This window comes from Primulina eburnea, chromosome 14 (assembly GCF_022965805.1).
Source record: "Primulina eburnea isolate SZY01 chromosome 14, ASM2296580v1, whole genome shotgun sequence".
Lineage (NCBI taxonomy): Eukaryota > Viridiplantae > Streptophyta > Magnoliopsida > Lamiales > Gesneriaceae > Primulina > Primulina eburnea.
In genome coordinates, this window is record NC_133114.1 from 16,497,892 (window position 1) to 16,524,646 (window position 26,755).

Sequence of the window (26,755 nt, forward strand, 5' to 3'; positions counted from 1 at the left end):
TTATATCTCTTATCATGTTATTGAGAATCAGTAACTATTTTTGTATGACTATTTTCTTATTATAGAAATAAAAAAAAAAATCACACTATATCTCTTATTATGTCACAGATTTTTTTATTATTTTAATTATCGCCCTTTCATATAAATTACTCGTGCAGTTTTAACAACTGAAATTCAAATATCATACAGCTCCATAAGGAGTGTAAATAAACCAAGAAGCTATCTTTTATTTTACAGCTTTTGGCATTGATAACAAAAAAGCATAAGAAAAACCTTAAAACATATAATAATATCCACAAGAAATTACACCCAAAAAAATTTACGGAGAAAAATTAAATGAACACACAATTTACACAAGAGCACTAACCTGTTTGTTTATAAAGGCGAAAAATTGTAAAAGCCACCCAACTACGGCTGAGCCTGTGCTAAATTAGTAGACTATAAGAATCCAAGTACAAGGAAAGGTAACTAAGATATAGAATTATACAACAGAGTTGAAACAATCCATGAAATTCCCATTTACTCAAATCTGGATATTACCATATCGACTATAACTCAGATAAAGCAAAACGAATTGCTTCTCTTTCTATATGCGGTTTCTTGACATGAATGAAGTCATTGTTCGATTCAAGTAACATCCTTTTCCGCACCATCCCACATGCAAACTCTGACTCCTTCCCCATTCAATTTTCATCCAAAATATATCACTACTTCAGTCTTGCTAGTCTCTCTTTGCTTGCCCGTGTAAAAAGTGGCGACCCTCGTCTGTCACAAGAATTACCAAAAGAGAAGTGGATACTCATCCAGGAAGTTTTCATGAGAACCAAGATCATGAATAAGTCTTCACAAAAGAAATACCACTAGAGGAGTATTGAGTTATAGAGCTTTTATGAGAGAGTAGTTACGATAAGATGATCTCCAAGGGAAAAGCACACCATTCAATTTAGCAGTGAAACAGCAGAAAACAAGTGTGGTATATAACTCCAAGGGAAAAATTAACATATTGTCAATGATAAAACCAGAAACAACATAGGGCCAACACAAAAAAAAAAAATATATACCAGTTTCATTGTCAGATATGTCAGCAAGCTTCGAAATGGCGTCAGTTAGTGCCTGTTCATGCTCCTGATAAGATAAACATTGATGAGCCAATCTAAACAAAAGTTCAAATTTAAGAAAAAAAATAGTTGATGTTGGTGCTCTGTCTAACCTTCAACACTTTCATTGCTTTCTCCATCTCCAAAGGGTCTGGGTGACTAGCACCAAAAACCCTCTCCACCTGTCAAATATCAACAATCAATTGATAGCACATGGCATCTTACACGTGCACTGTGAGAAACTGTTTTGTACCTCCTTAATTAGAGTATCAGTTTGAAGCAACTGTATATCATCTGGTGCCTTCTTTCCGACGCCATTCTGCGACGGTGGAAAGTCCTTTCTGGATTGACTTTTAGTTAGCCCTCTTCCTCGTCCTCTTCCTGCACCTGGAACATTCTCTCTCCCAACAGGCCGTTCCAACCCATGGCCCGGTTCGCCATAACCTTCATCCCATTGTATATCTTCAGGAGAAATCTTCATACCAAAAACAACCAAAATAAGAAAGATATCTTTGTATTTCACAATTGAACATTTTAGTTTCATACACGAATTCCAGGGAATTCTTTCACTGTTTTTTGTTCCATGGTGCTGCCACTACTACGCGAAAAGGAAACTTATCCCATGTCCTGTAGAGATTGCATACCAGTACACGGCTAGGCTTCCATTTTTATTTTTCCATTTTGTTGCAACTCATATTGGGATCATGCGGTCAGTTAGGGTCCATATCAAACATAAAATTTACCTTATGCCAAGACATCCCTAAGCATCCTATAACATTTCAAGTCCTTCCTACAAATGCTTAAGCCAAGACCATTGGTTGCAATGCAAAGACAAATATCAGTAACTACAAAATGAGAACATGTGTTTCAATGTAAAGCCAATTTACAAAGAAATGCACATTAAAAATTGGAGGCGCGTACGCACTTGAAAACATAAAATCTTTGGCATTACGTAGTGCCCGATAATACTCCATTGGTGGCTCACTAAAAGTATGCCCACCTCATTATTTTCCATGAAATTATAGTGCTTTCACAATAATGCAAGCAACGCCAACCCAGATAAGATGGCAATTCATTGGAATGAAAAAAATATATGGTGTAAAAAATTATTTTAACATTAGCAAAAGATATCATCACAAAAATACAAAATTTAGCATGATTCCCGAGGAAAAGGAGAAACCAATGACTAGAAAAATCTAATGGTCTCACCGGTAATGACATGAACAAATTCAGACCATAAACCCCTGTTGCAAACCTCAATTCTAAGCTTTTTAACTACAATTTAAATAGTAAAAAACTAACCAAACACCACATGTCTTAACAAAGGCACCTTTTAAAAAAAAAATACTGTAGCAAAGCTTTTTCATCCAAAAATGCCAAAATACCAACAAGTGAAACTCAAAATGTACTCAGTCATGATTCAATTAAAAGACATGACCAAAAAGGCAACCCAAAAATTTATGATTCCATGCTCAGAATCTAACCATTAGAAGATCAATAAAAGATTAATGCAAAGCTAAGGTTCCACATGTTTGATCATTTGCACTAATTCTGCCTATTCTCGAGTAGTCTTTTCTTCACCAATATTATGATCGAATAGAGAATATTGTTTTAATAGAAATAATAGAAAAACAATGGAAACTAATGAAGCATTCGTGAACACACCCACCGATTGCTAAAATATAGGCACTGAATTCATCGATATTTTGTGTTAACACACAACACATCCATAGCAAAGAAATAGTGAAATGGATAAACAATCCCATAGATGCTATTTTTATATGATATATAACAGGAGAAAAGAGTGTGTATCTACCTCTGACAGGTTGACCCATTCCCATGTTTCATATGAAGTGCCTATATCATACACAAGGGCATGTCTCTCCTGGAAAACCATACAGACAAAGTTACGCATAAACTGAGCATAATTAAGTCGTCAAACCACAAAATTTGTACATTTACCAGTTCCGGATCATAATTAGTTATCACAGCTTCATAGAAACTATTATCGTCAGGCCATCTGGTTCTGACTTTCCTTCCAATCAATGGATCAAATGAAGCACCTTCTGCGGGCTCATTTGTAAGGCCACCAGATGACATGCGGTTACCAAATTTACCTCTTCCAGCTGGACCAAAGGGATACTGCATTTTCATTGACGATGCCCCGGCCGGTACCTGACCCATAAAACAAATTGTAACTAAAAATAAGTATAAGTAGATGTGCAGCAGAATTAAACTGAGTAAATAATGAACCTTAAACTCACAGATTTATGCTTTTTGCCTTTTGCACCCATCGTGGTTGCACGCTTTGCAGCTGATGAAGACGGCTGGTTGTTTGTAGCCATCACCTGTGGGTGGAAAGCAGGAGATGGCGCACCAAAGGACTGAGAAGTTAGTGAAGGAGCTATCTTCTGTTTTTTACGAGAAGCTGAGATGGAAGGACTGGGTATTGGATCATGGACAGCTTGACTGGCACCTCGCATGGCTGGTTGAAGCCCACCAGACTGTCTCCACTCCCTGATTTTATTCCCGCGATTGTTGTAGGAAAACGTGGAAAAACACGAGTTTTATATAAGCTTGAAAACAGGGTATGGTTCCCATAAAAGGACAAAGCTTGCACAAACCTTATTCTTCGGATTGTTTCATCTGCATTAACCCTACTAAGAAGATCCCTGTGTTCTTCATTTGATAATCTCAATTCTCTTCTGAGCTCGGTAATTAAACCTTCCTTCTCCTGAAGAAATTAAATGAAATCAAGATTCAGTCATATCTTATAAAAATTTCATGCCAAAATTTACATAATGCATGCCATAAAAATTACCCAACTAATGGCATCAGCTTGAGCTTTAAAGGCTCTTAGAATTGAAACGTATGCTTCTTGCTCGAGCTGATGAATTTTAGCTTCCATATCAGTCTCCTCATACACCCTGGGGTACGGCATTGAACCAAAGGCAGCTGGTCTTCCATTACCGGAAATGCGGCCACCTCGTGACATTCTATTTTGATGTGGTGGAGGAAAATCATCATCAGTTCCTGCAACAGCGACAAAACGGGAAAAAATCAATTGTTTTGCCAAACAAGGTACAAAGAATGAAATGATAAAAATTCCCATGGCAAGTGGAAAAACAAACATGTAATCTGAACATGGGTCGGCATATAAATAGTTTAATAGAAGAATTTATTATCCTAGACTTAGGTTGCTCATCTAAAATCTACTAATATAGTAACCTGTGATTCTCTCAAATACCCCAATTCTTACACTAAACTTACCTTCCCAAATCAGCGCAATATTGTAGTCTTGGCATATGCTTATAAGTGAATGTGTAAGGTGATCCAGTACAATATTTCCTCAAATAATAACTAAATTCAAACATACATAATATAAGGGGACAAAACCAACTTAACAAGGATCAGGACATCAGCTTATCTAACCTAAATCAGTGCCAGACTGCAAAGAAAGTACAGCACACTATAACAAGATTTGAAAACTAAACAAACACCAGGTATCCAAGTTATTGCCATCAAAAGAGACTATTTTTTCCAAAATTACAGTAATGGCATGGAACAGAAAACTCAGAATAAGCAAAGGATTGGCTGCATCATAACTTAAGTTTGCACCTGTTTCAAAGATGTAAAACATAGGATCTCTTTATTATGCATGCGACTACATGGGATCAAATATCCATCAGCACAATGCAAGTCAACAACGGTTATAGTAAATACCACAAATGATGACTTTGGTCAACCAATGGAATGCATCCAATGAAACACAAGACAATGTGGAACAATTAAGTGTGAAAATGAATATGCATATATTTTGAAATTGGTTACAATAATGTACGTGGATGACTTATTCTAGCTTTCTCACTGTAACAGTGTGGTCTAAACTGATTGACCAGAACGAAAAGGATCAGACACTGCAAATTGGGAAAAAAATGATCAAACAGTTTCCAAACAATTCAAAGTTCACATTCATGAGTCAAATGTGGTATAATAATAACCTAAAACTTAACATGTGTGCATACGACCATAGTCCCACTACTCCCCAAATAACAAGCACTAATAAAACCTAATCTACTTGTGCTTTATTTTGACAAAGATTAGCAAATTTGCACATGTACACTAATTGGATTCAATCATAAAAACTCTTTTTTGTTTATTCTCATTAGAAGGCTGATCCTTAATATCATTGTTAGCATAATTCATTCTGCAAAGTATCCAAGTACTACGACAATATTTTGGTGGCACATAAAGTCTCAAACAAACACCAATTGCAAAGCAGAGACTTTTAATGAAACATATGGTACAATGAAGTGACACATGGGATCAAACCATATCTTTTCTGAGACAAAATCAATTAATCTAAACTTATTACTACTTTTCTTCCCACAGCCACATCATGAAAAACCGCAACATCTTTTACAATTTTTTAATTCAATGACCGCTAAATTGGAAAACTATGTGCTAATCTTATTTTCTCATTTATCATTAAATTTCTCTAAAAGTTTCAGAAATTATTTGACATACCTATCAAGTTTGAAACAAACAGACTCTCACACTGTACTATACATTTCCCTGACACGCGAACCAACCAAAATAACCAAACTTTAACGAGAATCCAGAAAGTTTTACAAAAGGAAATCAACAAAGAATTATCAAATAACATTGTAACAAATAATTTGCTAAACCGCCCAAAAAGATAAAGAAAAAATGCCTGCTTTAATCAAAGACCCCTGGTGACATTTTCCAATTTCCAGTTAGATATCTGAGCATCTCATGAAATTCTGAAGTGGAAAAGAAAGTAAAATTTCTATTTTTCGAAGAAACACTCAATACTTGATACCTGAACCCCTAATTGAACTGTCATAACAAACATAGTTAAATAAACCCTCATCAAGACAACAATGCACATAACTTTCACAAAACCTAATCCAAACTTTTCAAATCCCAACATCAATAAACTACGCAAATCGATATAAATACAATTTACTGGCAGAAACCGAAATTTCATGCACTTCAGAGAGAATTACGCACCACTGCTGTCGTACGGCTCGTAGTCCATAGACAGCTTTTGCTTTTGCACACCGAATCGAAATACGTCGCAGCTCAAAATAACGAAACCCTAGAATTCAACTTCGAAACTACAGAAACTCGCAGAAAATCCTACTAAAGATCGCAACTTTACCAAGTTAACACAACGAAACGAGCATAATACGAGAAGCTTAGATTCGATTTTGTATGATTTTGCGAGCTTTCGAGTGTGCGCAAGAGTACGCACCCGGACGTGAAATTGGTCAATGAAATTAGGTTCAGAATTGTGGGGTTTGAGTCCACGCTTGTTCGCACGTGCGAATTAGAAAGAATGGGGAGATGGATTGTTATTAATTATAAGTTTACCTTTTAAGTGATAATGACTTAAAAAGTTGCTTTTATAATAATTCCAAAATTTCCTTTTATATATTAACTATGCTTTTAATTTTAAATACACACTATTTTCTCCTTCCAATTATTAATTGTATTTTATATTTTCTTAACATTTAAATTGCAATGTTATTTGTTGAGAATTCGTGCAGATGAGTTACTCAACAGTATCAAGAGACAAGGTTCGATTAAAGAATGACGACAAAATTTGACATAAAAAATTTATCAGGAGAAAATTACTTCAGTCTCCGATGAATCGCGATGAAGGGTCTATTGGTGTTGAAAAGAATATTATTTTGTAATTATTTTTTTGATATTGATAGTATCTATGTAAAGTTTTGCATTTCTATATTATAAGATTTTGCTTCATTCATCTCTGAAAATTAAAGAATTTGTTTTTAATTTAGTATTTATCTCTAATATGTGTTATCTTTGTTTAAAAGAGTTCATTTCTAACAAAACTTTGAGGGTTCTATATATTATGGGACTCTTGTATAGAATGTGGAGGAAGTCAAACAAAGGATACATATAGAGAGCTTGAGGGACGCACAGAAGGGTGTTCTTGCATAGAAGAAAAAAAATGAGAGTCAGGCTTATTTTGATGAGAAATTTTTGTGTGATCGAGTGACCACTTTGCTATGTTGCTGATCCATGTTGAGGACACTCGAAGGACAACAATCGTGTGGAGTGTTGCTTGAAGAGTCTCGGTGGTCTTTATTTTATGTGACATAAGATTTGCATATGTGGTTTTATTAATTGGTTTTAGATGTAATTTATTTCCTTGGATAGTCAAAGAATGTAGTTTTTATACTTGTCATTAGTATTGATTTTTGTAAACAATTTACAAGTTTTTAGTGATAATTTTTTCCATGTGGCAAATACTTGTACATAATTTAATTTGTCTTATCCTCGTTATTAAAGTTTACATGAGCATTAAATAATTTATTCCGCTACATGTTGTGAACGGTGTTGACAACAACGACACACAACACTATAATTTGATACACGCAGTTTATCGTTGCTGCACTTCTATGTTAAACAACCCCATTTCAAGTGATATCTGATAAAACTCTTGATATACTAAGTGATTGATTTTGGTTATTTTTTGTTTATACAGACGAAAGTGCAATGGATGTGTTGTCAGCTAAATCTGCTTTTCGACCATCGATTCTATATGGATCCAACTATGTCATTTGGAAAGTCAAGATTAGGGTTTTCATATGTGGATTCAATGTGCCATCTCAACCAACTTAGTCAGCACTTAATGAGTGACTTGGCAAAGATAACTACTTCAAAGCTGAGGGATCGAGAAAGCAACGATGAATGAAGACTTCTGTTGTAACAAAAAGGATAACTGAATAAAAGAGTTATGCCCATACCAATAGAAACAAGGAGTCTTGAAGATAAGGCATTCAAAAGAAGAGATTCATTCGGTCATCTCCGAAGATATAGAAGTAAACCATGAGAGAATTCAGTGCATGTGTTCTGGAAAGGGAGAGTGCATGAGAGTGAATTCTGTAGGAGTGCTTGTTGTTTTCTTTGTAATTCAAACTCAGATTGTTGATCAATAAAAGATAAGCTCCTCTTGTGGATGTAGGTCGATTAATGACCGAACCACGTAAATAGTGTTTTGAGAGTTATTTTCTTTTCTTGCTTATCGTGTGTTGGGTTCTTGATTGTTGTCTCTTAGATCATCAAGTGTGATCAGCCCCAAGTTGCTTGAGGATATTCAGAGACCTTGGTTTCCTTTCATCATCAAATCCATGGAAAAAAGTGTGTGACAACGAGTTTTGGATGGTTGGGCCTCTCCTAAATCTGTTGATATTGACAGAAACAGCCTTATAAAACCAGAGAGTGCATGGACAATTGATGAAGTCCAAACCTCAAATTTTACCTCGATGGCGCTTAATGCTATTTTCACCTCTGTTGATGTCAACATGTTCAGCTTTATCACCAAATGTGTCTCTGCCAAAGAAGCATGAGACATCCTTAAGAAGCACTGTGAAGGCTTTGAGAGTATATGCAGAACCAAACTCATGATGCTAACCTCCAAAGTTGAAATCTTGAGAATGGAGGAGAACGAGACTATTGTTGCATATGATCGAAGATTACATGATATTGCAAATGAAGCTTTTAGTCTCAGTGATCCTATGTCGAATGAAAGACTGGTTAACAAAGTCCTGAGATCCCTTCCAGAACGCTTCAACATCAAAATCTTTGCTATTGACGAGTCTAAGGATACTTCTAACTTAACCTGGAAGATTTGATCAGCTCGCTCAGAACATTTGAGATAAACATAGACTTGCAAAAAATGGATAAAGAGTAGGAAGTTGCACTTCAAGTTTCTGACAATTCATTCCATGAATTGACCATCATGTCCTCATTAACATCAATGCTCACCTGCATCAATCACACCTAGTGAGTCTATTGACTCAGTAAACTTTAATCATGATAACAAGTAATATATATACAATCACATGCAAAAGTGAAAATACTTTTACTTAAAATAGCTTTTCATGACCATGCATAAACTTAAATATTTTTTCTTTCATCATATACATATATGTTTTCCTTTTATTGAATTCAGATCGTTAATTGTGACTTTCGTATCAGCTGAAGGTCGATAGATCCATCTACATGTAACCACAGTATTGGGCGATGGGGACATAAGCGACACTGTCACCTATCAACTGAGCCTTGGCCTTACATATTATCATATCATGTCGACGGAAATATGATCGTCGGGCTCCCTCTAGGGCCTTCTCCCGTAAACGGCTCCCTATGGGTCCTTTTCCCTCACAATATCTCCAATCATATCATCTTATTAGTCACATTCACTTCACCTCCTTCAACTTTTCATATTTTCATCACTTATAAAAATTCATGCATATATAAATAATTTTTCTTTTAAAACCAAGCATGCAACATGTCTTTCAACATTAAATTTTCATCATATAATTTTATAAACATTAAAAATAAACATTTTAACATATATTACAGCATTCAAGGCATTGCCAGGACATCTATCATTTTTTAGGTGTAAAATGACTGTTTTACCCATAGACTTAGAATTTCTCGATTTTGACTTTTTCTTACTTTCATTGACTATAGACCATCTCAAATAATTATTTAAACTTAAATTAAATTTCTCACATTTTTTTTAGCTTAAGTTCGAGGCTTTCGATTTAATTTTCTACATGTTTATTCGTAAAGCATTTAATTCTCAAATTAATTCAAACTTTAATATTTTAATCCCAAACTTTTATAATGAACTTTTCATACTTAAATTACCGTCGTGAACCATGAATCAATCCCGTGGACCATGGTTCGACCCCTCAACCATTTAACTCAAAAATCGAACCCTGGTTTATTTCCCCTCGAGCCATCTAGCGATTTCTTCGAATCACACCGGAGCCACCTCGAGCCAACCCCTGACTAGACAACCTAAGGACCCTACTGACCAGTCCTATCCCATTTACCCAGCCCCTAGCCCACGCCACAGTTCCAGCATGAGCCGCAACCGAGACATGCAATATAAAAATCCAACTCGACGAGGGCTCCTCACCCGAGTCCGAACTCTCATGACCTTAACGGGACCACCCTCAGACCAAGCCTGACCCCTCGGCCAAGCTGTGACCCCCCTTTGCACAGCTGCTGCCTCAGTTTTCATGGGTAGATTCCTATTGTGCATGGACTCTTCCCTAGCAGCTGTGCATGAGTCCTAGCCCTCACACCTAACCACGTCCATCCTGAGCCCTGGTCATGCCGCCTGCTTTTTCCTAGCCGAACCCTAGTGCACAAGCATGTAATTCTCGTTCAAGCCTTGGCTCACCTATGGTCCAGCTCTTATGCATCCTTTCCTAGGCTCCTAACCCTGTGAAATTCATCCTTTTTTATTGAGCTAGGATGGCAGCCCCTTTATGCATCATATACATGAGTTTTAAATCATATAAACATAGGTTTTTGATCAGGGCATGTCAAAAAACGAAAATAAAAGATGTGCATCATGTTTTTCATGCAAAAATGGTTAAATACAAATAATATGGTGTGAAAGATTGATGGATCGTGTGTGTTAGCGCCTTCGAAGACATTTCGCACGCAACAACCTTCAATGAGCTTCAATAGCTCGTGTTCTAATAATATTAACACCGATGAATTAAATCGAATTTGGTTTTAAACCAAGCGGAAGAAACTCGAAGTAATCCTTCGTAAAGAAAACTGGAATGTTAGAAAATATTTTAACTTGTGTAAACTGACTAACTGAAAGAACACACATTAGTTTTTGCATTCTTGTATTTCAGTTATGGTAACAACTGAACACACGAACACTCTAACTAATCAAAAAAATTTTAAAGCAATAGATAATCAGTTAAATACACAAGATATGTTTATGGATGTTCGGAGACTTCAACTGCTCCTATGTCACCCTTCTATCTCCACGGATAGGATACACTAGAAGACTTTGATTTATACAACTACGTGTACAAGCCCACTCAGCTAGGACTTATCTACTGTCTAACTGAACTCCTAGCTACAACTGAAAAACAACACTTTCAGTCAACACTTATTTAACGTCTATGTGAGAAAGACTACATACACAAGTTTTACGTCTTTGTGCATTGAGAGTGAATGTGTGTGAGAACTGAACAGAAACGTTCTCACACACTGAGGGATAACAGGCTTCTAAACTAAGCAGATATCACGATAAATAATTCGCTCTGGGCTTTAAGTGCTTCTGAAAGCTGATAAGCAACTGAGCGTGCCCTTTTCTCTCTAGTATTGTATATGTGCTCTCTCAATTATTTGAGTCTTTCCCGCTCTTCTCTTTATATAGAAGGAGGAAGGTGAACGTACAGTGAGACTCATTTATTGTATCTGTTGCATTTGAATCGGCTTCTTGGACTATGTGTCTCGTCTTTTTGACTGTCCCTCTGAAGCGTTTTTCTATTTAATGTTCTGATGCAACGTCCATTACTGTCCTTTGGCTGGAAAATGGCTTATTACCTTCTCGCACAGCTGGAATCCACTCGAAGGAATCTATCATCGTCCATGTAAAGGCCCGTATTTCGTATTCGTATTTTTGCGGAATTATAAAAAATTTTCTAAATAAATATATAACTTGCCTCATTCATAAAATAAAAATGTAAATAAAATTTAACTTTAAAATAACAGCGGAAGTAAATATTGTTTTCGAACAACAATTTAAAAATAATCCAACGTATTAAAACTGAGTTTGAATAATAAAAGATGCATAAACTAAAACATGAGGTCATCGGGTTTACTACTGCTGCCACAAGATTGCTCACTGGTCTACGCCCTCCGTCTCGACCTCATCAGTACATACAACAATCAAGTCTAGTGAGTCTAAAGACTCAACATGTATATATCGTGAATAACAAGTAAATATATCATAAAATCGCAAGCAACGTAAAAATATAGTATCGTAAAGCGCGGTGAAAATCGTATCATGAATAATTATAACTACGTGCATATATGAAAATCATACGTAAAATTTTTGCTCAATAGAGCTCTGTCATATCATATCATAATTTTCTGGTAGAGATAATGTTTCTAAGCAAGTGGCCCATATCATAACGTGAGTGCCTGATCAGACTAAACCACAATATACTGAGCGGTAAAGATCACCACAGCCCTTGGACTGGATATCCGTACCCATACATAATCATAAACCGGTCGTAAGTCACCGGGTGGAGAGGTCCTCGGTTGCGCCAACCGACTTCCAAACCCATAAACATAAGGTGGCCACAAGACATATCGCATATATCTCAAAAATAAACATTTTATATTTTATGCACGTAATATAATTATAACTTTATTTTTACCAGATGAGTTGGATCGCTCACAGGGTTGCTGCGACTTAATTCTAATATGTGACACATGCAATTAATCTCATCTTGACCAAAACTTAGCAATAGAACAAAAAATGAGACGATTAGAACCCATAACTTGATTTTTAAATCATGGTTTCGTACCAAACCGAACCAACATTATACCGACGTTTAACCATGATTAAAATACCCCTAATATACTGGAAAATAACCATAGGAACAACTGTACACGAAAATTGGTGAAGGGAATCCACAAACATAAAACACTCTTCCGAGAGTAATTTTGGCACCTTGCACCGTAAATTCTCGTACGACCTCAAAACTCAACCGAATAACAAACGGCTAAAAAAATGACTTTTCTAACTCATTAAGGTACTATCCAGTCAAAGGCCATGGGCTAAAAGCCAACCAAGAACTCAAACAAGCACCAAAACCAAACTGAAAGTTGCTGTCAAATTACAGCAGTAGCAGCTTGTGTGTTTGTGGTGTAAACTCTGAAATTTAATGACCATTGGCTTGAATCACTGCCCAAGGACTCTTACTAACATCCTAAGGCATGGCTTGGACCATGGCTAAGGGGTAAAAGCCAACCAAAACCCAAGCAAACACCTAGGACAATCACAGTATACCAACCGAAGGCACCACTTGCTGTGTAGTGTGTTGTATTGAACCATTTTACTGTCTTGTCTCGTTCCAAGGGCCAATTTATCAACCATGGCTCGATCTAGACATGATGGAGTTTTGTATGAACCATGGTTATGGGCTAGAAGCCAACCACCATCCATTCAACACCCAAAAACCGAAGGTGTACACTCACAGAAAATGAAGAAAACCGAAATGCACTTGTGTTGTTTTGTTGAAATTTCGATGGATCCGTGAACCAATCCTTGAAGGGGTGGTTTGGTCACGTCCTTGACATGTTAAGGTAGAGTTCTAACCACGGCTACAGCCCCTAGGACAGCTAAGATTTGAACACACCCATTGAACACTAAATGACAGAAAAACGTGCACCAAATCTGTAGCTTGTGGAAATAGTTGCTGTCATGCTTTTATTTGAAATGTTTGGACTCAAACCAATAAATCACTAACATCCTAACATACTCTAGATCATGCCTAGCAACATCCGTGGGTGCCTGGAAAACGAAGAACATCCTGAAATCATCAAAACTCAGCAACCGTGAGTAAAAAAAATCAGCATGGCCGAGAGGCCTGTACAGAATTTTTAAAAGAATACTTGCTGTCATTTTCGTGTTCTTGCTTGAATCCTGCTTATATATTGGTTTAAACATATCTATAGGATTTGAATGAAGAGCAAAGAAACAATATATACATTCCTAAAATTTTTTTTGACACAAAAACAAATCAATACGACGAATACGAGCGGCAGAGTCGGAGTTGGGAATTCTTTCTTGTTTCAGCTGCTGTATCTCGATTCTAAGCTGCTGTTTTCTCTGATGTTTTTGAATGGTGAGAGTGTGGGTTTGCTAGACACTAAATATGGGTGTTATAGGAGTGTTAAATGTGTATTGAAATGCATTTAGTTGAGAGTTACAAGTGAGAATTTGAATTGTTTCTTCAACATTGTTGTAGCTGTTCCTATTCTTTTATTCTTGCTGTTAACTCACGATTTCAGCAGCCTATTTCTTCTGATATTTTCAAGCACATGGAATGAAGGAATGGTATGTAATGGAGGTGATGGTTACAAGAGGTGTTAAAGATACCATAATGTGCATTAAGGTGGGAGGTTACAAGTGAAGGCATTGAATGAAATTTGAATTGCTCCTCTTGCTTTGCTAGCCGATTCTTATTTTTATTTTTCCCCGCATGTACTCGTTTATTTATTAGCATATTGGATTGAGGAATAATTAAGGTGTATTATTGTATTTGAATTTACTAATAATTTGGGAATTAAAATGAGAGAATGAATTCATCTTAATGGCCATTGAGGTTGACTTGAATGGTTTACTACACCTTTTAAAATGTCTTGACCGAAATTTGTTACCCATTTGCATGGTAAGTTATTATTTAAACTTGTATTTTAAATTCTTTAAGGTTTTGAATACCCATTATACATTTTAGTGAATTAACATTTTAATTTATAATAAACTCTTGTATCATCTTGCATGGATTCAAATTTAAGTATTTAAATACTATGTTTATTTTCTTGAATATATATTGTAGTGCCCAAATTCAGTACACGTATAACCCGTGCATTCATTTTATTATTAAATCATTTAATTAATTTTAAAGGAGTTTTAGCCATGCATAATTTATGAAAAATGCATTATTTTAAATTAATCATGTTCATTGTGATGCAGGTTAAAAGGTTTTTCGAGTTTCATGTTTCAGGCGATCATTCGAGGCGGAATAGAGGAAAAGACCCGGTGACGATTTTGGCAAATTAAATGCGGTATTTTAAGTTTAAGTGAGTTGGGGAATTTTAAATAAATTTACTAAGTTTTAGTATTTTTAAATTTAGTGATTTTAAAGTGTTAAAACTCCTAAAGTTAGCATTTTGTATATTATGTTGCTTATTAGAGAATTTTATTAAAATTTGTGTGTATCTATTTTAATTAAGGATTTTGTTAAAGTTATTGGTAAGTTAGTATTTTATTAGTGGTTAAAAGGTTATTAAGCAATTTTCATTCCATAAACTACCCAAACACACGCACACACACACTCTACACACACTAGAACGTAAAAAACACAATACACACACACACACATTCTCATTTTCAGATTTTAAAAGAAAGAAAAACTAGGGTTCTTAGCCTAGAAGCAGCCGTCCCCTTCCCCTTTAACTTCCAGCAAGTTTCAGTGAATTTTATTGCAAGAAATCGGTGCCACGTTCGTCCCGGATCAAGCATCGCTCCGTCTCCGCTTCGGTGTCGTCGTTACGGTATCTTTAAATATCAAAAGGCACGTATATTCTGTTCTTTCTGCATCGATCTTGTCATAGTATGCGTTGTGTATTTTTATGCGTGAAAATTCATGTGTGACGTTCGTCGTTTGAGCGGAAAATTGTTTGAATGCGTTTGAAATACTTTTTAGATCTGAAATCTCGTAACTTACTGTTCTGATGAAAACTGCGATTTTCTGTCGGGATTTTGAGAAAACTTTCAACTAGAAAATTGTAGAACTTTTCGATACCTTCGATTTGATATAAAATTCGAGATTTTTGGATGAAAATTGAGTGATTTATGATGTTTTTCGTGGGACTGCTCAAACTACGTTTTCAGAAAAGTTATGATATTGATGTATTCTTGAAGTCTCAGTGTAGCAGGCTTCGTTGGAGATCGACGGGCGATTGTTGCTGCGTACGGGTATGTTAGTAATGAAGTTAAGAGTGTCTTTGAGGTTTCGTTTCATGTCGATAGGCACTCGAATTAATTAGAAGTCGTAGGAAACATTTTGATGTCATTTGTCGTATATTGGGTCGTATGTGTCGTAGAGCGAACGTTGTTGCTTTGGAACGTTTGTACAACTGGGATTGATGTTATGGAATGCTAGGATGGGTCTCGAGGTGTCGGTGCATGGCCCGTATAATCGAGTCTAGAAGGATAAACATTGGGTGTTCAGAATTTTCGTAAGTTCGCGATCACAGTGGGTACGCGATTCATGAGATCCATGAAGATCGCTGGCGCGTTCGTCAGGCCAAAAGGCATCACTAGGAACTCATAGTGCCCATAACGCGTCCGGAAGGCTGTCTTGTGCACATCTGACTCTCTCACCTTCAGCTGATGATATCCAGATCGAAGGTCTATCTTGGAGAACACTGAGGCTCCCTGAAGCTGATCAAACAAGTCTTTGATCCTAGGCACCGGATACTTATTCTTCACTGTGACTCTGTTCAGCTCTCGGTAATCAATGCACAGACGCATGCTTCCATCCTTCTTCTTAACAAAAAGAACTGGTGCGCCCCAAGGAGAAAAACTAGGACGAATGAAACCCTTATCCAACAGATCCTGAATCTGATCCTTGAGCTCCTTCATTTCTGCGGGTGCTAATCGGTAGGGTGCCTTAGATATCGGCACCGTCCCTGGCATGAGCTCAATAGAGAACTCCACCTCCCTGTCTGGTGGAATGCCTGAAACATCGACAGGGAACACACTGGAGAACTCGCTGACCACATCAATATCCTCCAGCTTCTGACTGACTGGCTCTGACACTGATACGATGCTGGCTAAGAACGCCTGGCAGCCTCTCTTAATAAGCTTTCTTGCACGCATGCAGGAAATGACGTGTGGGAACTGCTGATGTCTCGCTGCCTCAAATACAAACGGCTTTCCGTTGGGAGGTCTGACCGACACCGTCCTCTGGCGAAAATCTATGACTGCTCCATGAGAAGAGAGCCAGTCCATGCCCCAGATGATATCAAACTCTGGCAGCGGTAGTACTATCAGATCTGCCTGTACTGTCTTCTGCTGCAATCTGAGCTCCAATCCTCTCACTATTCGAGATGTGAACATCTGGTCCCCGGATGGGATCGATACACTGAAACCTGAATCCATCGCTACTGGTATGATCCCTAGTCGCTTCACGAAGGAGTCAGATACAAACGAATGCGTAGCTCCTGAATCTAGCAACGCATGCGTGACTACTCCTGCAATAAGTATCCTCCCTGCGACAGAATATACCATCAAATCTAATAGAGTTGAACTTAAGAGATTTCTTATCGTCAATTCATCCCAAAATTCTCGAATAGACTCTGAATTATCCCTAATATCAATCCCCACCCGTTCGAATTTCGCATTATAATCCTTAACTTACCCATTAGTACATTTGGATCCTTACAATACTTCAGACCAAACAGTATAATTCTTAGTCCCAACCGAGTAGAACATGCATCTTAAATCTTTCTAAGGTATAAATCCCATAATTAAGTCCTCATACAAGTATAAAATCCATGCAATTGAACAGTAAATTAAAACATTAAACCAAAAGGGTTACCAGTAATCAATGCCGAGTCGGGTGCTGCCTCAGCCTCCTCGACATGCATCACATATGCTCTGCCGGTAGTGGGGCCCTTGTTCCTAGGGCAGTCCGCTGCTTTGTGTCCCTCTTGGCCGCATACAAAACACTTGAATGTTCCCCACCTGCACTCGCCAAAATGGAATCTGCTGCACTGGGGGCACGGCTGCCTATCATCTGGCTTAGGCGCCCCTGGCGCCTGAGGAGGTCTCTGTTTCTGTGGCTGCGGCCTCCTACCCTGCCCTTGGGGCCTCTGCTGCCCCTGCTGCCTCGGTGGTCCCGTGTACTGCTTTTTCTGTGGTTGGGAACTGGACTGGGCCTGATGTCTCTTTCGCTGCATCTCAAAGTCTATGTCTCGCAACGCCTGCTCTGCCTGAAAAGCGCAGGCAGTGGCCTCGTCATAATCTGCTGGCCTCATCAGCATGACGTCTCGACGGAGAGTAGGTCTCAGTCCATCCAAGAAATGCCTCAGTTTCTGAGCGGCATCTCCTGCTATCATGGACACGAAGTGGCAGCCCCTGTCAAACTTGCGGATGAACTCCGCCACCGATAAATCTGCCTGCCTGAGGCTCATGAATTCTCTCGTCAAGCGGCCCCTGACGTCAGCTGGGAAATACTTCCCGTAGAATAACTCCTTGAACTTGGTCCAGGTAAGGGTGGCCAAGTCCACAGCATGCGCGGCTCCCTCCCACCATAGAGACGCATCATCTCTCAGCATATAGATGGCGCACCTAGCCCGGTCGCCATCCCTCACCTGAAGGTAATCAAAGTGCAGCTCCAGTGATCTGATCCACCCCTCAGCTACGAATGGATCAGTGGTACCCCCGAACTCCTTCGGGTTGAGCCTACGGAACTGCTCAAATACGTCTGTCTGCTGGCGAGGCGCCTGCTGGGCCTGCTCCATGAATCTCGCTAACCACTCCAGTACTCGGGTAGCGGGATCTCCCGGTGGTGGTGGTGGTCCCCTGCCACCCTCAGGTATATCATTCACTCTAGCCATCCTGGGCCGTCCGCGTCTAGGAGGCATATCTGAATATAGACCAATTAAAACGTAACCCTTCATACAATTAATCTAGTTTTAAAAGTAATGGACTTTATGGTATAACTATAGTTAAAGATAAGCAGTACATCATCATAAAATGTACATCATGGAATCGTGCAAGCGATAACAATACATCACTTTAAATATTTTAAACATAAAACTTACAGACTTGAGGCTTTGAAGACTGAGCGGTAGAAGCTGGCGACGGCACAACCCTATACAGGACCCTCGCTCTGATACCAACTGAAACGTCTACTGGTTTTAAAATGCGGAAATATTTTTTTTTTATTTTTTTAAAACTCTCCTTTTGAAAATAACCATTTAATTAAATCGCATACATGCACTCCTATTTTAAAAACGTCATTTAAAAATCATCATGAGTAATTGCCAATAAAATATACCGAAGTGAAGACGAGGAAAATCATAACATCAACTGTAAAATAACACAGCTTAAATACTCGTATCCTCTCAAAATATGAAATCATAATAATGCGGAATAATCATAGGTCCTCGGGTAGTGTCGCCCACCAGGTCCACTGACTCAGAGTCCAGCACCTCCAGTCTCCTCGACATCGAACTCACCTGCATCACACACGCCTAGTGAGTCTAAAGACTCAACACACCTGTACCGTTAATAACAAGTACATATACATATCACACAGCAGTGAAAAATATCATACTCAATATATCTTTCATGAACTTAAAAGCATAACGTAAACGTGTCGTATAAAATCATGTCATGTCAACTCATGTCATCTCATATCATGTCAGCTCATATCTTCATATACGTGTCAAAACAGCTCATCGTGTCATCATAAACTTAAACATTTTCTTTTAATTGAATTTAGTTCATTAGTTGTGACTTTCGTATCAGCTCTATCGTATCAGCTCTATCGATGGATCCATCTATAAAAACCGTGGTACCCGGCGGCGGGGGACATCAGCGACATCATTACCCACCCACTGAGCCCGGGCCTCAGCTCATCATATCTCATGTCATCGTATGCATATACATCGTCAGTCACAACCAATTCACATCCTTCAAAAATTTCATCATTTTCATCACTTAATAAAAACATGCATATGCGTAACTTTTTTTTTAAACCAAGCATGCAACGTATTTATCATAATTGCGTAAAATCGTAAAAACGATACATAAACATTTAAAATATCATATATTTGTGCTCAGGACGCTGTCAAGACCAAAATCTCACCCCAAGTGCAAAATGACCAATTTTGCCCCTAGAACCAAAAAAATTATCGTTTCAACCCTGGACTTCTAAAATTGACCTGAAGCTTACCAAACTCCTTAAAATGTCCCAAAACATAATTACAAGCATTCTTAGATGTAAACTCGAGCCCAAATCACAACTTAACCGATTCGTTTAAAACTTTGACCTAAGTCCCGATTTTAACCCGAATCGACTCGAAACTCAACCAAATTTTTTTCCAACTTTTACCATACCTTAAACACAATATAAAGCTCCTAATACTAAAGTAACAGGCCCAAAAACTCTCGGCTACTATCCAGGAAAAGAACAATGCTCTCGGCCAACCTTATTCTATAACCACATTACAACACATGTCCCCCAATCATAAATCACTCAGTCCCCTCTAATCCTACCACTTGTCCAGCCATTCAATCTCTTCCTTATGACCATAAGGGACCTATTAACTAATCCAATCCAAAGAGAAATGCTGTTGTACAAGATCACACGTAAATCCCGATCGGCTAACACAATTTCTCCCTAACAAACTACATCTCCAAAATCCGAACTCCTCCCTCGTCCAGGTGCCCATGGTCCACTCCTAACATCATACCAGACATGACAAAGGCTGAGACATGGCTGGGATCGAGCTCATGCACAGCCGCAGCCTTGCCGACAGAATTCGAACCACCCAAGCCTCAAACTCTCGATCTCTCACCCTACATCATCTGCATTTGGTTTAAATCTTTATACAACATCTTGGCACTAATCTCAGCCCCTTATCAACACCTCACAGCAGCCCCTTGCACAGATTATCATTACGTGAGTATCAAACTAAGGGTAGCATGATCACTTGAAAACCGAATGCATAAATGAAGCAACAACGGGTTTAAACATTTTTCGTATGCGAGAACACGTGTAACAGCATATAATGGCGTGAATGATGCAGAAATAAGGATACAAAGCGTGCCTTAGAAAGTTTGAATAGCAAGATTGATGAGAGGAGTCCTTAATGGATCTTCTTCTTTGCAAGGACAAGAGGAGATCTTCGCTTTCAGTTGTTTAGGTGAGGAAACCGATGGGTGTGTGTGGAAAGAAAATGGGTGAATATCGGTTACGGGATTAAGGGAGATTAAAGGGTAGCAATAAGTTTAGTTGTTACGTTAATTGACATGATTAAAGGCTCTAATCTTGTTAATTAAGGTTTAAAATAATACTTAAGTCTATTGAGTTTAAAAATTGGCTCGTTAAATTCAAATACACTCCCGAAAAATATTTTGTGTTGACAAGATTCTTAAAATATTAGCCGAAACCTCGAAACGTCTCCCGATTCGATAAAATTCGCGTACCGTAAAAATAAAAATCATGCGGGTAAAAATACCCAAAAATTCTCAATTTTTAAAAAAATACGCTTAAAACACCTTACATTAATTTATAAAAATAAATCGTGAAATAAAATAATTTTTCTGAAAATTCTCTGATCTCCGTTCCTCTTCGATCGTGAAATGCACCTAAAAATCCTAATGCATGAATTTCGTGAATTAAATTCTATAATTCATGAATAATTAAGTACGTAATTAAAAATTAAAAATAAAAATCCTAGATTGCATGCACTTGGATTACGCGAATTTAAATTCCTGGACCTTACAACTCTCCCCCCCCCCCCTAAATAGAATTTCGTCCTCGAAATTAGAACGTACCGAATAACTCCGGGTAGCGACTCCTCATCTCGGTCTCTGTCTCCCACGTGGCCTCCTTCTCGGAGTGATTCAACCACTTGACTTTGACCATTTGAATCACCTTATTCCGGAGTCTCTTCTCCTGTCTATCCAAGATCTGAGTCGGTCTCTCCTCGAAGGATAAGTGCGGTGTCAGCTGAAGTGGCTCATAGTTAAGCACATGTGAAGGATTCGACATGTACTTACGCAGCATAGAGACGTGGAACACATTATGCACTCCCGCCAGACTCGGCGGTAAAGCAACTCGGTATGCGAGTGTCCCTACCATCTCTAGGATCTCAAATGGTCCGATGAATCTAGGGCTGAGCTTGCCCTTCTTCCCGAACCTCATCACTCCCTTCATAGGTGCGACCTTCACAAAAACATGATCCCCTACTGCGAACTCAAGATCTCGTCGCCTCTGATCAGCATAACTCTTCTGGCGGCTCTGCGCAGTCCTCATCCTGTCTCTAACCCTGGCCACTAAATCTGCTGTCTGAGTGACAATATCTGGACCCAACTCTGCTCGCTCGCCTACCTCATCCCAATATACTGGCGACCTACACTTCCTCCCGTACAGTGCCTCGTATGGAGCCATATCTATCGATGCCTGATAACTGTTATTGTATGTGAACTCCACCAGAGGTAACTTCGGCTCCCAGCTGCCCTGGAAGTCAATCATGCATGCTCGAAGTAGGTCCTCCAGAATCTGAATTACCCTCTCTGACTGACCATCCGTCTGAGGGTGGAAAGCGGTACTGAACAATAGCTTCGTACCCAAAGCCTGGTGAAGACTCTTCCAGAATGCCGACGTAAATCTTGGATCCCTGTCTGACACGATGGATACTGGAATCCCGTGTAGTCTGACTATCTCTCTGATATACAGCTCTGCATACTGAGTCATGTTGAATGTCTTCCTGATCGGTAAGAAATGAGCTGACTTAGTGAGCCGATCAACAATCACCCAGATGGCGTTGAATACACCAGTAGTCCTCGGAAGCCCTGTCACGAAATCCATAGTAATATTTTCCCATTTCCACTGGGGAATAGGGAGTGGTCTCAGCTTCCCTGCAGGTCTCTGATGCTCTGCCTTAACCTGCTGACAAGTCAAACACTCGGAGACGAATCGCAGAATATCTCGCTTCATGCCCGGCCACCAATAAAGAGTCTGTAAATCCTTATACATCTTCGTACTCCCTGGATGGATGGAGTACGGGGTGTTGTGGGCCTCACTCATGATATCTGCTCGAAGGGAATCACTGTCAGGAACCCATAGGCGGTCCCTATATCTGACTATACCATCCACAACTGTATACAGTCTCTGACCCTTTGTCTCGTCCCTCTGTCTCCACTTCTGTAGCTGCTCATCAAAAGTCTGCCCTGTTCGAATTCTGTCTCTCAGAGTCGGCTGAACTGTCAGAGTAGCAAGATTCGGGGCCTCGCCCCTGGCATAAGCTGCAAGCTCAAATCTCTGAATCTCAGCCTGTAGCGGTCTCTGCACTGACAGATGGGAAATCGCTGTGTGCTTCCTACTCAGAGCGTCTGCCACTACATTAGCCTTACCCGGGTGGTAGCTAATGTCACAATCATAATCCTTCACCAACTCAAGCCATCTCCTCTGACGCATGTTCAATTCCCTCTGTGTGAAGAAGTACTTCAGGCTTTTATGATCTGTGAAAATCTTGCACTTCTCCCCATACAGATAGTGTCTCCAGATCTTCAGAGCAAATACCACTGCGGCTAGCTCGAGATCATGAGTCGGATAATTCTTTTCATGAACCTTCAGCTGCCTGGACGCACAAGCTATCACTCTGTCCTGCTGCATCAGAACTGCGCCCAACCCAAGCTTAGATGCATCTGTATAGACCACAAATTCTCCCTGTCCTGATGGCATAGTTAGCACTGGTGCAGTGGTCAAGGCCTGCTTCAGTCTGTCAAAGCTTTCTTGGCACTCTGGTCCCCAGACAAACTTGACATTCTTCTTTGTCAGAGCGGTCATAGGCACCGCAATAGAAGAGAAGCCCTGGATAAAATTTCTGTAATAACCTGCCAATCCCAAGAAACTGCGGATCTCTGTCACGCTCTTCGGAACTGGCCAATCTCTGACTGTCTCTACCTTGCTAGGGTCGACCTCTATGCCATTATGAGATACAATGTGGCCAAAAATGCCACCCTGTCGAGCCAGAACTCACACTTACTGAATTTGGCATACAGTCGTCTATCCTGCAGAGTTTGCAACACTGTTCTCAAATGATGACTGTGCTCCTCCCTGCTCTTCGAATAGATCAGAATATCGTCAATGAAGACTATGACAAACTGATCCAAGAATAGCTGGAATACGCGATTCATGAGATCCATGAAGATCGCTGGCGCATTCGTCAGGCCAAAAGGCATCACTAGGAACTCATAGTGCCCATAACGCATCCGGAAGGCTGTCTTGTGCACATCTGACTCTCTCACCTTCAGCTGATAATATCCAGATCGAAGGTCTATCTTGGAGAACACTGAGGCTCCCTGAAGCTGATCAAACAAGTCTTTGATCCTAGGCAGCGGATACTTATTCTTCACTGTGACTCTGTTCAGCTCTCGGTAATCAATGCACAGACGCATGCTTCCATCCTTCTTCTTAACAAAAAGAACTGGTGCGCCCCAAGGAGAAAAACTAGGACGAATGAAACCCTTATCCAACAGATCCTGAATCTTATCCTTGAGCTCCTTCATTTCTGCGGGTGCTAATCGGTAGGGTGCCTTAGATATCGGCACCGTCCCTGGAATGAGCTCAATAGAGAACTCCACCTCCCTGTCTGGTGGAATCCCTGAAACATCGACAGGGAACACACTGGAGAACTCGCTGACCACATCAATATCCTCTAGCTTCTGACTGACTGGCTCTGACACTGATACGATGCTGGCTAAGAACGCCTGGCAGCCTCTCTTAATAAGCTTTCTTGCACGCATGCAGGAAATGACGTGTGGGAACTGCTGATGTCTCGCTGCCTCAAATACAAACGGCTTTCCACTGGGAGGTCTGACCGACACCGTCCTCTGGCGAAAATCTATGACTGCTCCATGAGAAGAGAGCCAGTCCATGCCCAAGATGATATCAAACTCTGGCAGCGGTAGTACTATCAGATCTGCCTGTACTGTCTTCTGCTGCAATCTGAGCTCCAATCCTCTCACTATTCGAGATGTGAACATCTGGTCCCCGGATGGGATCGATACACTGAAACCTGAATCCATCGCTACTGGTATGATCCCTAGTCGCTTAACGAAGGAGTCAGATACAAACGAATGCGTAGCTCCTGAATCTAGCAACGCATGCGTGACTACTCCTGCAATAAGTATCCTCCCTGCGACAGAACATACCATCAAATCTAATAGAGTTGAACTTAAGAGATTTCTTATCGTCAATTCATCCCAAAATTCTCGAATAGACTCTGAATTATCCCTAATATCAATCCCCACCCGTTCGAATTTCGCATTATAATCCTTAACTTACCCATTAGTACATTTGGATCCTTACAATACTTAAGACCAAACAGTATAATTCTTAGTCCCAACCGAGTAGAACATGCATCTTAAATCTTTCTAAGGTATAAATCCCATAATTAAGTCCTCATACAAGTATAAAATCCATGCAATTGAACAGTAAATTAAAACATTAAACCAAAAGGGTTACCAGTAATCAATGCCGAGTCGGGTGCTGCCTCAGCCTCCTCGGCATGCATCACATATGCTCTGCCGGTAGTGGGGCCCTTGTTCCTAGGGCAGTCCGCTGCTTTGTGTCCCTCTTGGCCGCATACAAAACACTTGAATGTTCCCCACCTGCACTCGCCAAAATGGAATCTGCTGCACTGGGGGCACGGCTGCCTATCATCTGGCTTAGGCGCCCCTGGCGCCTGAGGAGGTCTCTGTTGCTGTGGCTGCGGCCTCCTACCCTGCCCTTGGGGCCTCTGCTGCCCCTGCTGCCTCGGTGGTCCCGTGTACTGCTTTTTCTGTGGTTGGGAACTGGACTGGGCCTGATGTTTCTTTCGCTGCATCTCAAAGTCTATGTCTCGCAACGCCTGCTCTGCCTGAAAAGCGCAGGTAGTGGCCTCGTCATAATCTGCTGGCCTCATCAGCATGACGTCTCGACGGAGAGTAGGTCTCAGTCCATCCAAGAAATGCCTCAGTTTCTGAGCGGCATCTCCTGCTATCATGGACACGAAGTGGCAGCCCCTGTCAAACTTGCGGATGAACTCCGCCACCGATAAATCTGCCTGCCTGAGTCTCATGAACTCTCTCGTCAAGCGGCCCCTGACGTCAGCTGGGAAATACTTCCCGTAGAATAACTCCTTGAACCTGGCCCAGGTAAGGGTGGCCAAGTCCACAGCATGCGCGGCTCCCTCCCACCATAGAGACGCATCATCTCTCAGCATATAGATGGCGCACCTAGCCCGGTCGCCATCCCTCACCTGAAGGTAATCAAAGTGTAGCTCCAGTGATCTGATCCACCCCTCAGCTACGAATGGATCAGTGGTACCCCCGAACTCCTTCGGGTTGAGCCTACGGAACTGCTCAAATACGTCTGTCTGCTGGCGAGGCGCCTGCTGGGCATGCTCCATGAATCTCGCTAACCCCTCCAGTACTCGGGTAGCGGGATCTCCCGGTGGTGGTGGTGGTGGTGGTGGTCCCCTGCCACCCTCAGGGATATCATTCACTCTAGCCATCCTGGGCCGTCCGCGTCTAGGAGGCCTATCTGAATATAGACCAATTAAAACGTAACCCTTCATACAATTAATCTAGTTTTAAAAGTAATGGACTTTATGGTATAACTACATTTAAAGATAAGCAGTACATCATCATAAAATGTACATCATGGAATCGTGCAAGCGATAACAATACATCACTTTAAATATTTTAAACATAAAACTTACAGACTTGAGGCATTGAAGACTGAGCGGTAGAAGCTGGCGATGGCACAACCCTATACAGGACCCTCGCTCTGATACCAACTGAAACGTCTACTGGTTTTAAAATGCGGAAATATTTTTTTTTATTTTTTTAAAACTCTCCTTTTGAAAATAACCATTTAATTAAATCGCATACATGCACTCCTATTTTAAAAACGTCATTTAAAAATCATCATGAGTAATTGCCAATAAAATATACCGAAGTGAAGACGAGGAAAATCCTAACATCAACTGTAAAATAACACAGCTTAAATACTCGTATCCTCTCAAAATATGAAATCATAATAATGCGGAATAATCATAGGTCCTCGGGTAGTGTCGCCCACCAGGTCCACTGACTCAGAGTCCAGCACCTCCAGTCTCCTCGACATCGAACTCACCTGCATCATATACGCCTAGTGAGTCTAAAGACTCAACACACCTGTACCGTTAATAACAAGTACATATACATATCACACAGCAGTGAAAAATATCATACTCAATATATCTTTCATGAA

At 39.9% G+C, this 26,755-nt stretch overlaps 2 protein-coding genes across 2 annotated transcripts in view; both read right to left on the minus strand.

The window, feature by feature from the left end:
• Nucleotides 1-203: 203 nt before the first annotated feature.
• Nucleotides 204-26,755, minus strand: part of LOC140813179 (protein EMSY-LIKE 3-like) — an 80,130-nt gene continuing 53,578 nt past the window's right edge. The window contains exon 11 of the transcript XR_012113847.1: nt 204-674. The gene's annotated coding sequence lies outside the window, so the exon portion shown is untranslated. The remainder of the gene's footprint in view (nt 675-26,755) is intronic.
• On the minus strand, nt 349-6,444 carry LOC140813178 (protein EMSY-LIKE 3-like). The gene is made up of 10 exons (XM_073171642.1): nt 6,132-6,444; nt 3,919-4,130; nt 3,722-3,831; nt 3,362-3,614; nt 3,060-3,272; nt 2,914-2,982; nt 1,351-1,572; nt 1,211-1,279; nt 1,062-1,125; nt 349-765 (listed from the first exon to the last, which is right to left on the minus strand). Exons 1-10 carry the CDS (start codon nt 6,157-6,159, stop codon nt 722-724), a joined length of 1,284 nt encoding a protein of 427 aa, XP_073027743.1. The 5' UTR covers nt 6,160-6,444; the 3' UTR covers nt 349-721.

Coding starts and splice junctions, on each gene's coding strand:
- LOC140813178 (XM_073171642.1), bottom strand. CDS start 6,159: ATGGACTACGAGCCGTACGACAGCAGTG. Junction 3,832..3,918: donor AAGCTGATGCCATTAGTTGG/GTAATTTTTATG, acceptor TAATTTCTTCAG/GAGAAGGAAGGTTTAATTAC. Junction 3,615..3,721: donor GAAACAATCCGAAGAATAAG/GTTTGTGCAAGC, acceptor GAATAAAATCAG/GGAGTGGAGACAGTCTGGTG.